The sequence below is a fragment of the Buceros rhinoceros genome, unplaced genomic scaffold, assembly GCF_000710305.1.
Source record: "Buceros rhinoceros silvestris isolate BGI_N320 unplaced genomic scaffold, ASM71030v1 scaffold3621, whole genome shotgun sequence".
Taxonomy (NCBI): domain Eukaryota; kingdom Metazoa; phylum Chordata; class Aves; order Bucerotiformes; family Bucerotidae; genus Buceros; species Buceros rhinoceros.
Window position 1 is genome coordinate 10,010 of NW_010393504.1, and position 12,524 is coordinate 22,533.

The 12,524-nt window shown below is 42.2% G+C and overlaps 1 protein-coding gene across 1 annotated transcript in view; it reads right to left on the reverse strand.

Moving 5' to 3' along the window:
• The window catches only part of ACSL4 (acyl-CoA synthetase long-chain family member 4), a 12,128-nt gene extending 1,727 nt beyond the window's left edge, over positions 1–10,401 (reverse strand). Inside the window, exons 1-13 of the mRNA XM_010144855.1 lie at positions 10,051–10,401; positions 9,591–9,768; positions 7,723–7,832; positions 7,495–7,633; positions 6,028–6,178; positions 4,765–4,888; positions 3,887–3,958; positions 3,050–3,189; positions 2,445–2,617; positions 2,179–2,253; positions 1,750–1,941; positions 1,115–1,229; positions 263–420 (exon numbers count right to left, since the gene is read on the reverse strand). Of these exons, the coding sequence (XP_010143157.1) occupies positions 263–420; positions 1,115–1,229; positions 1,750–1,941; positions 2,179–2,253; positions 2,445–2,617; positions 3,050–3,189; positions 3,887–3,958; positions 4,765–4,888; positions 6,028–6,178; positions 7,495–7,633; positions 7,723–7,832; positions 9,591–9,768; positions 10,051–10,401 (1,978 nt within the window). The remainder of the gene's footprint in view (positions 1–262; positions 421–1,114; positions 1,230–1,749; positions 1,942–2,178; positions 2,254–2,444; positions 2,618–3,049; positions 3,190–3,886; positions 3,959–4,764; positions 4,889–6,027; positions 6,179–7,494; positions 7,634–7,722; positions 7,833–9,590; positions 9,769–10,050) is intronic.
• Positions 10,402–12,524: the final 2,123 nt, after the last annotated feature.

The window sequence follows — 12,524 nt, forward strand, 5'->3', positions numbered from 1 at the left end:
TCAAAAATTTAATGAAAAAAAAAATGTTTTTTTTTTTTTTTTTTTTTAGAAAATGAAAGAAGTCAAAGTAGTTAATACAACCAAAAAGCATGTCAATTCTTGGGATAGCAGGCAACCATTTGATGTGGTCTTTGCGTCTGCCAAAACTTAGATCAGAGGCAGAGGCAACACGAAGAAGGAAGAGCAGTTAGTGAGGATAACTGAAAATACTTGCTGGATGAGCACCAGGAGGCTGGCTAGCACAGCATGCCACAGTACTTACTCTTGTTTGCCACTTCTTTAATCTCTCGCAGGATTTCAGCTTCCATTGTAGGGTTGTTACAAATATCTACCCAGGTTCCAGTGATGCCCTTCTGTTCAGCTAATGCTGTCAGCTTCTTCTGATTAGGAACCACAAAACTGATCACGTAAGACTGGTCACTACCACAGGATGCCGAGAGAAGGAAGGAAAAAAGATGCAAACATTGAGACTTCCATTTAAGGGTATGAAATGCTTACTTGGTGGTAGATATGCAGCTCCACAGTGGTTTGAACAGTTAGAACTGTAGCTGTTCCTCCGTACAGAACCCTTCTTGTGCATTAAGTCTTCACAAGCAATGACTTATCAAAGATATTCGATGTTGGTTTACAACCTTAGGTCCGATCAGTATCACGCTTTCCTGTAGTTTCACGAGTGCGCATCTCAGTTTAGCTTCCCAACTACATCTGGTGTTTTTTGCTAGTTCTCCTCAGCACAGGGTGTGGGGAGGGAGAGGAGAGACTGGGACTACTTCCAAAACCCAGTGGAGAGCTTTGGATCAGGTGCAAAGTGTCCAGATTAACTTTTCTCTTGGTGTTCTGACAGAAAGGCAAAGCACGCTAATATAACGATACCTGTTTGGGGAAGGGATGGGTTGGAACTGGAGTGTACTAGGATAGCAGAAATGCCAACAGGAAGACAGAGGTCAGCTCTTCGGGTCTCAGGGCACCTGTGCTACTTCAGAGATGCTGTTCATAACTTGCACTCTGGTGGGAGGGTGGGTTGGGGTTGGAAACCTTGGAAAACTGCAGCCTATCATCAGAGCCTGTTTTCATGTTCACCCTAAAGAGTTTGTCAGTTCATAACAACTCTTACCTCTTGGCATAAGCACAGATATTGTCAATCAGTGGACAGTTCTTCAGTGCTGCCTCGACCTTGCCCAGAGACACATACTCTCCTGCTTGTAGCTTTACCAAGTCTTTCTTACGATCTAGGAGTCAAGGAGGAAAGAAGAAAAAGCTGCTTTTGCATTTCCACAGGCTCATTTGCAAAACCACTATATATGTTTTTTGCACAATGCTATGCAAGATTTTTAATAAAGATACATTAAAGCATCTTCTTAAATCCAAAGCAGCTAACAGCATCCACGTGTTCTGCCGACTTTATAGAAGTTTATATAGCGTGACGCTTCTTGTCACACAACCTGTATGAAAGTGATGGGGATTCTGATTTGAAGGCTTTGTATTTAATACCAAAAATAAATCTTACGTGTATTCTTTAAAGTCCATGTGCTAAATTCAGATAGTGATATTGTCACAGGGAACAGCATCACCTCCAAAATTTTCCTACAGCTGTGAAGGCTTTCGGGAATGTGTTTTACAAACTGATTCTGCAAGCAGGTAACCTTAAGTAGATTAGCCCTGGCAAAGCCAGCAGGATTAATAGTGTGTTTATAGTTATGTTTAGTCAAGATCTTGTAATATATTAAGATATCAAAAACTGAGGCCCACCTATGATCTGCAGACACCCATCCGGATGAAATTCCCCTATATCTCCTGTACAGAACCATCTCTGACCGTTCTCATCCACAGAGAACTCTTCTGTTGTCTTCTCTTCGTTTTTAAAATATCCCATGGAGACATTAGGTCCACCAATAATAATTTCTCCTCTAGGATTAGGCTTATCTTTAGTAGTGTAGCCCCCTGAAAACAAGAAAATACCCACACAATTATTTTTAACTTGCATACTCTGCTGCCAAGAAAATATTTTGCCTCTTAAGCTTGGAGTTAACGCACACAAATTGATGAGTATTATAAAAGATACAGAACATTTACTTCTTGTGCCACACCTAGCTCGGCAGACAGGCAAAGAAACCAGCAAAGCAATAGCTACGTTAGTTGCTCTGAATGCTCCAAAATCAAAACATTCAATACTCTCACCTTCTTGCCAGTCTCTCAGTTTTATTTCACAACAAATAAGAGGAGCTCCAACTCTGCCAGTGCTGTAATCAGCGACTTAGGGAGAGAACAAAGAAGAATCTATGTAATTTGAAATACAAACTCAAGCCACAGATAAGGTGGCATCTTACCTCAAGTTACTTTACTGCAGGTAAGAACCACAGCTATTTGACTTTACAGAAAACCCCACCAAACCCTTATCTATATCTGTTTCTTCAATTATGGATTCCCAGAAGCATTTGAACTACCTTCTGTAATTGTTCCAGCTCCACATGTTTCTGTTAGTCCATAGCCTTGACCAACAGGACAGCAAAAACAGATGTTCATGAATCTTTGTGTCTGAGGCGAGAGCGGTGCTCCTCCAGAAAGCATCATACGGATGTTCCCTCCCAGCAGTGCCTTCACTTTTTTAAACAATAGTCTTGAAAGAAGGAAAAAAAACTTTAAAAATCACTGACTTTTAGAAAAAGATACAATCCTTATTTTATCTTCCCATCTGGAACGCCTTAATTAACCTAATTGTTCAGGTTTTAGTGGTCAGCAGGATAATTAGAAACGTTACCTCTTGAGTAACACTTGAAAATGGCAGAATTCCCGTAACACAACCAAACAAACATTCCAGTTTTATTACTGAGAAAAAGGCAATCCAATGAAAACAAACTAGTCATCTGTTCTGAGGATTAGTCATTCCGACCATTAAATATCTTCTCCGTTTCCAGTAAGAACTCAAGAGTATTGCAGTTAGTCATGAGATGATATCTGTGTGTTGGACGAGAACCGTCTGAGGTCAGACAGCTCAGATGTCTAGAAGTAATCAAATCACAAGGAAAAAGGTACACTTGAAGGTACTTACATGTTACACAGAGGTGCATCATATCCCCTCTTGATTTGTTCTAGTTTGTAGTCATAGCCTATCTTGAAGAGAGTTCTCTGAATGTAGTTCATCTCTTGAACTTTACTCATGACATTTTTATAAATTCTGTCCATTATTTCCTGTAAAGCGTTAAAAAAACAAGGGAAATGACCACATGGAATAAACAAGCACGTGTAAATTAAACTCCACGTTAAAAACAGAATTAAACCCTCTATTATTCTCCCTTTCACATGGGTGATACAGTAAGAGTGAAAACATCTGCATCGCTGGTGAGGTAATGCTTAGCTGTAACGCTTTTAACACCTGTGTGATCAGTGAGGCAGCGTACAGACCATCGCAGCCTGGGGCTGCTTGAAACGGGGGGCATGAAGTGTCAAAGATGCAGGAGACAGTCAGTGACTTGGCCTTACTCTTCTCACTCCGGCATCAGGAGAGAGAACCCTCGTGCTGTGGTATGTGTATCAGTGCCCGTGCTAGGCAAAGCCACCCGGCTTCCTCCCTCTGCAGAAAGGACTTTCACACTGTGACTGTCAGAGACTTTCTGTATCCGCTCGCTGTATCAGTAAAACAGCCCTTGGAACTATTAACACACGTTTACAGGTTGGCATCAAAAAGGCTCTTGGCTTTAGTGTACAGACATTCTCGTGCTCATCTGCCGCATCAGAACTTGGTTCAAGCAATGACAACTGGAATTCTGCTTTTCCCCCCCCAACACTGACAGTCACACATTAAGAGAAAAAACGTTAGTACACAGATTTTTCTAGCACAAACAGGCTAGAAAGCATTTTTGCTAAACATCTGCTTCCGCGTACTTACCGGCACAGCTGCCATCAGCGTAGGCTTTAGTACAGTACAGTCTCCTTTGCTTCCCTTCTTAATTTTACTTGACTGTAAAATATGGAAAAAATGTTCATTTACGAAGGTGAAAACCAAGCACCTCTTTAGAAAAGGACTGAAAACCCGAGGGAGACAGAGTAGCTTGTAAGTCATTCAAATCTGTTCCCTTGTCACTCCAAAAAACATTCCCTGCCTACATTTTTTTCTTATTGTGATGGGAAAAGTAACAATTAACAACAATTTCAGTAAAAATACTAGATGTTTTACAAGCCCAACCTGGTTAAGTCCACTTTGTGTATCCTTCTCTTACTTCCTCACTCTAGCACTTGCTTTCTCCATTTTCTTCTGGGAGGGTTTTGTTTTTTTTTTACCCGATGCAATCTCTTATACCAGCAAAACAGACAGAAACATTGTTTTCCAGCTTAATTTTCTTGCGTTTATCTTAATTGTTAAAAGGGAAAAGGCAAAGGTCTAAATAGAAGATCCACAATAACTGGGTAAAGAACTGACAAAGTGAGGCCAAAAACTGTAAACCACTTTGAGCACTCTTACGTTCAGCTCATCTATTAATAGCTGGTCTTACCCTGATACCCAGGGGGTAATGCCACACACATTTATGAGGTTTTCTTTTAGATTTCCTAAGACTCATCAAAGTAGAGGTTTTAGTAAAATCTATATGGTATGACCTGCTGCTGTATCTCACCAGGAACTTTAATTTACATCGTTTTCTGAAAAAAACCCTCTGTTTCTGAAGCGTGCCACATACCGCAGCATTCTTTTAACGAAAGAGGGTAGCTGAGCATGGAGAACGCAGCCTGCAAAAGCTCGTGTGTGCTTTGCTTCCCCCTGCCCCTCACCTGATCCGATAGGGTGAGTGGGGAGGAATAGCCAATCCTGCAGCCGTAAGTGATGCACGAAATTTCTGCGGTCAGCTCCAATACATGGGCCAGAGGCAAATAACCGATGTAGGTGTCCTTGGGTCTAGGGAAGGAAACGATCAGCTCATTAACCACGACGTGCAAGTGGACAGAAAATACCATTTCACAGCTTCATTGTGTGCTTAGTTACCACTTTCTGAAAGACTCGGATCACAAGTGAGGCTTGTTCTTCTGCACTCAGGATGGGTGTGATTTCAAACCACATTTTTTTTAAAAACAAAATGGGGGAAATCCTGCCTTACTGAATCAGTCTGAATTCCAGGGTTTGTGGGGTTTTCTAGGAGGCTCAAAGATTCCACTGCTATTTCCTCTCCTTGTAGGAGATTTCATCCCACGTACCAAATACAGGATGAAATCCCCATACTTTAAAATAACCACTAATGATTTACAAATCCCAGACAGTCACCACAGCATCTCCCTCTAAAATATATTAGTAGAAAGAGAGCTGATCACTGAAGTGCTGAGGCTTATTCCAGGAAGTAAATTCTCAGAGATTCTTCAGCAAGAAACTTAGAGCTGTCACTTGACAGAAGTTTTCAGCATTAAGTCAGAACTGGCTTTATGTGCCATCTCAGGAGTTTAGCACTGTGGCTTATTTCAGCTGTTAAACCCTTTGTGAATGCAGTGACAAACACCCACGTTCATGGAGAATTTCCTCAGTATTCGTGTGAGGGAATCTGCAGTTGGTTTGACTGTCGTCAATGCACAATTTATTACTTTTCTGCTCACTTAGTGTAGGGTCCTCGAGCAGATTCTGCGGCACGTGTGTTACCCATCCAACAGCGGTGTCTTGACATGCATGGACATGGTGGGCTCTGATGTACTTCCTAAAGTGGTTTGAGCTGCCTGAAAACATCTAAAAAATTTCCCAAGTTTCACTGGATGAGGAATCTCCTTATCTGGAGGCATCTTCTGATGCACAAGAGTGGAAAACATCCATCCAGCTAAGGGTAATAATAATTTAAAAAGAAAGTAGAATCAGCACGAGACGAGCTAGAAGGGCCTCCTGTTCAAACAGCAGGCAAGCTCACAAACACGTTCCTTCTAAATTACAGATTAGTGGGCTCACACTGCAACGACCAAACCTGGTAACACCTGACACCAGTGACAGACCTCCCATAAACCTGTGTACTTCTGGAGGTTGTTTCATCTCCGCACACGTGATGGCCAAGTGTTTCTTACCCCAGTCCAGGGATTCTCTCGCACTGTCCTGTCATTCCAGCTATTAAGTTTTTATGCATCATCATCACTCCTTTAGGTCTCCCAGTAGAGCCACTGGTGTACATCACTAAGGCCAAGTCTGTAGGGACAGGTCTGCTTGGCAGGATGCTTGCTACGAAGTGCAGGAGAAAAACTGTTACTGATTCTTATCTACTTTCTAAATCGTTATTTCTGTGCTTAATCAGCATGAAAATGGCAGTAATCGACTGGTGTGAAACGGGTGCTGCTGAGGGGGCGGTGGTGGGTGCAGGTGAAGGGACTTGTGCTCTGCTTTTAGGAGGAAGAGAAGGAGGGCAGATTTTGAAAGGAACAACAAGTATTTGGGTAGCTGCACAATCTGGGTGATACTTTTTCCATTACGGCTTATAGCTGACAAAGTTTCACAGAAAAAGCCCTCTGAAGGTCAAGTAAATCTGTCAAAGGGAGAAATACAGCACTGGAGAGAATCAACAGGTTGAGAAAGAAAACAAAACCGAAGAAAAACCCCAGAAGCTGTGAGTCAGCTTCTCTGCCAATCACTCTTCCAAAGCCAAGGCTGTAGAGCTAAGACTATTTTTTGTTTGTTTTTTCCCAAATGTACCTTCCTCGGGTGAACTGCTAGTTAGTGGCAAAGCCTGATTTTGATTTTTATTTTAATCCCTTGGCATTAATTCTTAGGATGAAAGTTATTAGCTTGTGTAGCTTTCACAGCTAGAGGCAGCAGAAGTGTCTGCAAGGGGAAAAAACCAAACAACACCCCCCACCCCAAGGTCACTGCTGGTTTATCTCTGTACCTAAAGCTGATCAGAGTTGGGAATATGTGCTTCCCTGCAAAAATCTCCTTTGCCAGTTTATCTCCTCTTTTATTCAAGAGCGAAGAGACCTGGCTCAGCACAGACTGCTGAGTTCAGGAAAAGAGACAATCGTGGTTGTTTTTTCCTGTCTGAAAGCAGATGTTTACAGTCACTCCCGACTGCCCAATGTAGCAATATAAGGGTTATTCCTCTACACAGAGGTGCTTTCTAGCTACAGATAGGTTAAGAAAAAAGAGGGGGTTTTTTGTTTGTTTGTTGGCTTGGAAAGGTCAAGTGCTTTCTCCTCTTTTCTTAGGAAAATTAGTGAAAATAAGATGAATAAAAGGTAAAAGTAGCAGAAGATGGAACACTGCATCAGATTGTACTTCATGTCCTAAAACAAAGGCGGAGTCTTTAAATTATTCTGGTTATGGTTTAGAAGTTAAAACTAAAGTTTTACCCTGAAATACCTGACGCTTGAGCAAAGGTGTGCACGGCAGTCAAACAAATGTTGGATGGACTGGCAATCTGCCACTGCCTTGGTGTTAGAGACCCGCAAGGGTGGGGGGGTTTTCTGTCCCGCTTCCCTCGTCACCGAGGTCTGATTGCACTGCTAAGGTTGTTCCACTGGTGTTCTGGGAAGGGACTCACTCACCGTTTTCCGGTTTGGCTCCCAGCTCTTCTACTGTCTGCATACTGTGAATCTCCACATTTTCAGGGTAATCCGATTTATTGATAGTTTTCTTGTCCACATAAACGATATGTTTAAGACAGGAGACTTGTGGCAGTGCAGTCTGTAAAAGACATGAAGATTTTAGCACCGACTGCACTGTAAAATTATTACAGGGTTGCTTGCAAGCAGGTGAAGCTGGTATCAAATTACCTTAAGTTTGTTCTCAAGAAGTTCTACGCTGGTGACCAGATAGGATGCTCCACACTCATTGAGGCCATAGGTTACCGCCTCTTCACCCAGGGTGGCATACAACGTAACAACTGTTACAGTAAGGAAAAGGAGAACGTGAAAGAAATGTTGACATTAAAGTAATACCAAATGCAAAAGCTCTTGCTTTAGCTCCCTGGAAAGAACTGCAGGAGGAGTCAGGGGCATAATATTAGCTCCATAGGGTATTTTCTGATTGGGAAATAAAAGAGCTTTTAGTTTTTCTACATCAGAATTTAATACCACAAGAGACCTCTGGAATGAGGAGGACAGTCATACAGGAAGCCTTTCTTATCGAGAGGGTGGTCAAACACTGGCACAGGCTTCCTAGAGAGGTGGTCGATGCCCCAAGCCCGTCCCTGTTTAAGAGGCGTTTGGACAATGCCTCTAATACTGTGCTTTAACTTTTGGTCAGCCCTGAAGTGGGTCAGGCAGTTGGACTAGATAGTCACTGTGGGTCCCTTCCAGCTGAAATAGTCTATTCTCTAGAAGAAATCATGAAAACACAGAGATCCACCAAAACCCAACAGCAATGCATTAAGCAACCACACAGTAAGCAACTGGGACCTGCCCCAGGTCCTTTGCAACCAGAGCTCAGGGGAAGAGATCACAATCTAAACATCGCGGGGCACCAGTCACAGCTTAAAGTTACACACTTCTACAAGCAGCTCTCAGCAGTGTCGGCTACTTCGCTTGCTCCCATGAAATTATTGATGGGGCAAGGCAGAGAAGTGGACTAAGCAATCAGGCTGGTTTTCATTAGATTATTTTTAACCATGGCTAGCTACAGAGGTGCCATGAAGCATCTCACAGGCACCAAGAAGTTCACCTGTTCCCATCATCTCTACTGAAAAAACCTCTTCCTTTAGCATTGACTGCTATCTGACCTCTAACCTCCAGAGACCATTAAAGGAACTTAATACCGCTGTGAAACAGGGTTCGTGTGGAAGAGACAAAAAGAGAGTAATGTTACATAGCTGGTTCTTCCTGCCTCTCAAAGCACGAGGACCAAGACCCAATTAACCCCCATCTCCCGCTTCAAAAGCAATGTCAGCTCTTCCACTATTGCCCTTTAACAGCCCCTCTGCACGCTCTGTTGCAGGACCTTCTCCTCGCACAGACAGCTGCTAATAATACTGGAAGAAAAAGAGGCAGCCAAGTGCAAGCAAAACCATAAGGCAGCAATAAAAGTAAGCTACGGGTCATAGTGTGTGCATGCAGACTGGGCACGTGAGTGCACAGGAACCTCTGGCACTTCACTGAGAAGTTGGTATATATTAAGACTGGAGATTTTCGACAACTTAAAATTAAAAAAAAGAAAACACCACATAATTGTACTGAACTTGAGCAGCTCAAAAATATCACCAGAAGCCCTCAGGCTAGCCTAAGATTTTGATTACCCTACCATATTTCTCTTTCCTATTGAGGAGTTTATGTTTTGAATGCATAAGTCAGGATACAGACAGAAAATACTATAAAAACATTCCACATTTGGGGGGGGGAATGCAACTACTGACATCTTCAGAGTATTTTTCAAAAACCTGAATAGTAACCATTCTGTTCTGTCATTCTATTTATCTAGAACATTACTACAATAAAACCAGAAAAAACAGACCTGTAAGTATGAGCGAGTTAATTTTAGGGATCTCCACAATGCATAGAACAATCTGGAAATTCTAGGAATCAGACCACAGGCAGAGTAAGTTCATTAAATTCTTATACCATCAGGCACGTTAAAAATATTTAACAGCCAATCCAGTGCTGAGACATGCTTCTGAAATACAGCAAAAGTAAAGGAGTTCAGCACTCACGAGGGAAGTTGTACTTGAAGCAGGTTAGAGCTACGATAATCCATTCTGCTCGGGTCTCGCAGAATATGACAACGGTGCTCCTTGGGGTTAGTCCCAGCGCAGTCAGTCCACTCCCCAAGCGATCCACTTTCTCATTTACCTCTTCATAGGATAACCATCTGTAAGCTCCTAAAATCAGCTGGAGAGGACAAAAGAACACGTTACATTGTGATGCTGGGGCATAGCACCGTAAGCACAAACACTGCCATTCATTAAAAGACAAAAAATTGCTTTCATTTTTCTTAAAGCAGAAGAAATAGTGAAGCCTGTCTTCAGTAATCCTTTAACTAGGATAAAACGGGGGTTTCTATCGTAAGATGATGATTAAGAAAGACCTTTACAGGAAACCTCCATTGCTGAGGCAAGGTGCAGAGCAACTCCAAACCAAATCAGAATTAAGTACGAAATTGTAAGCTTTTACCTTTTTGAACACTTTTCCATTGGGTTGCATTTCGTTTTCTTCACTCAGTATTTCTCTGGTCCCAAGACAGTCCTTCTTCCCAAACTTCGCTAAAGCATGGTCAAACAGCTTGTCCAGCGTGTCTGCTCCAGGGATGTTTATGTTTGCTAGTGAGTCAAGGTGAGTGACAGAACGGTAGGGGCTTCCAGGTTGGTCCGAGATGGGTTTAGCTTTTAAACGTTTTGCCATAGCCTTTTTCTTCTTGGCGCCGGTAAGAAAATACCATGGAATAAATACAAGCACACTGTACACAGATATTAACAAGTACACAGGCAGCAAGAGAATGGCACGTACTTCTAGCCTAAGCTTCATTGTCGGTATTTAAAAAAGAAAATCTCTTGTTGTGTTCTGAAGCAGTAAGAGCAAAGCAGCAGTGCCGAGCGGTGTAGGAAGAAGCAACAGTAAGCGAAGCTTAGGTAGTTCTGTTTCAGAGCAGCTGCTAAAATTTTAGTACCCTTTGAGAGCCACCAGTTGACACGTGGGTGAAGACCAGAGCCAAGCAGAGAGCAGGAAAGAAAAAAAAAAAAGAGAGAATTAAATTAGTAATGTTACAGTCAGTTCATTAGCTTTAGTCCTTCTACGAGTTCACTTCAAATGCACCAAGACGAAGGAGACTGAAGTAACGGATTTAAGGGGCGGGTAACCTGCATAATACAGCAGCGTACTGCTCCGAGGACAAAGGAGGACGAATCTTTCCATACTTGTTTGCTGCATCCACAAATATTTACTTTTCAAAGACTTTCCCCCACTATCTGTTTGAATAGTTCAGGGCTGTTGAGATGAAGTCTGTCCTTCACATCATAATATTGTCTCTAAGATCCTTGAGTAATCCTGCAGTTATGTAATTACGGAAAGGTCAACAGTTGTTTTCCCCCTAAATATTTGTACTACAGAGAAAAGACATAGCAGATTACTGCTTTTTCGAATAATATATCCATTTATATTTGGACTAAAACTTATATTTGGGATTTTTTTACTGCTTTTCAGAGTATTATATAAACTTATATTTGGATTCATACAGAATCCTCAAAGTCTACACATTGTAATCTAAAAACTATATAACATGCCAAAACTTCTCTATTAATTTGGCCCCAGCAACTGAATTTTTGATCTATTACTTTTCAACTATGAATGTCAGATTCTTGGAAAGGGATTACTCAGATTTGCTTTTCCCCCTCCAAAACCTACTTCGGTATATGTACATTCAGGTATGGAAAATGGAATCCAATCCAACCAATTAATCCAATTTAAAATAAAGCAAAACTTGGCAAGTTTTTGTCTGCATGTCAGAAATCCTTCCTCATTAAGGAGAACTGGGCCTGAATAAAGATGGAAGGTGAGCAGGAGGAAAACAAAAGCATCCCAGCGAACCGCCGCTGGTCTGCACGTCGCCTGCACTGGCACGTAGGAGAGAGAGGTCCCTGTCTTCGTCTGGACGGCATGCAAACACGCCCCGATGGGAACAGGGACGTTTTGAGGGCTCCGTTAAAAGCAGGCGGGCACACCTCAGAGATGCTCCTTCACTGACACCGAGGGGATGAGGGAGGCTGCAATTACCACCGCAGGTTACACGAGACAACTGCTGCTCACAGCACAGAGGAAATCTATTAATAGAGTTGTTGGGGGTTTAATACGAGTTCCAACATCTGCAGTTGTGTCATCGCCAATATCAACAGCACTTCATGTGAGATTAAGAGATCTGCAGGTACTGAAAGTAGTGTGATCACCACGTTAGTGTTTTTTATTAGATCTATAGAATAAAATTACTATTGATTGATAGTATCACATACTAAACTAAGCTCAGACTTGTTCAGAAGAAAGAGTCTCCTGTCTGTTTCTTTTTATAAACCAGTGAACACTACATTCTTTTCAAAGATCTATGCCTTTTCTGCTCTAGTTAACCTCCTCCTCATCATCTAGTTAGCCTCAGCAGTCAGACCTCATCGGATGAGCTATAATTTTACTTCCCGAAGCTCCAGTTCTCCAAAAATGAAGATTTACTGGTTTATGTTACAAATCTTGTGTGATATTTTCATTCCAGTTAATTCAGCGCTCCCAAAGCAGCTGTAGAGCTTGTATTTAAAACAACAGCCAGCCGTAATGCTAAGCCTACAGCAAGAAAACCCAGTGCGTGCCCACGGTTAGACACGATGCTACGTGGTGAAGTCAAGCCCATGGGGAGCACTCTTCACCTTCTGCACAGAGCATGTGACCAGACACAAGGACTCGGACAAAGAGCAGACTTACCGGGCTAATGCAAACAATTTCATAGACTGAGACAGTACTAGAGCTTTTTATTCCACCTGAGTAGTAGCTTCTTCAGTAGTTCTACTGCTAAAAAACTGCTCGCTAATAATCAAGAACTGACTGATTTAGAAAGGGGGGAGAGGAACAGGCTCTCATTTACTGAAATTCTTCAGCCAGTGTTCGGGACT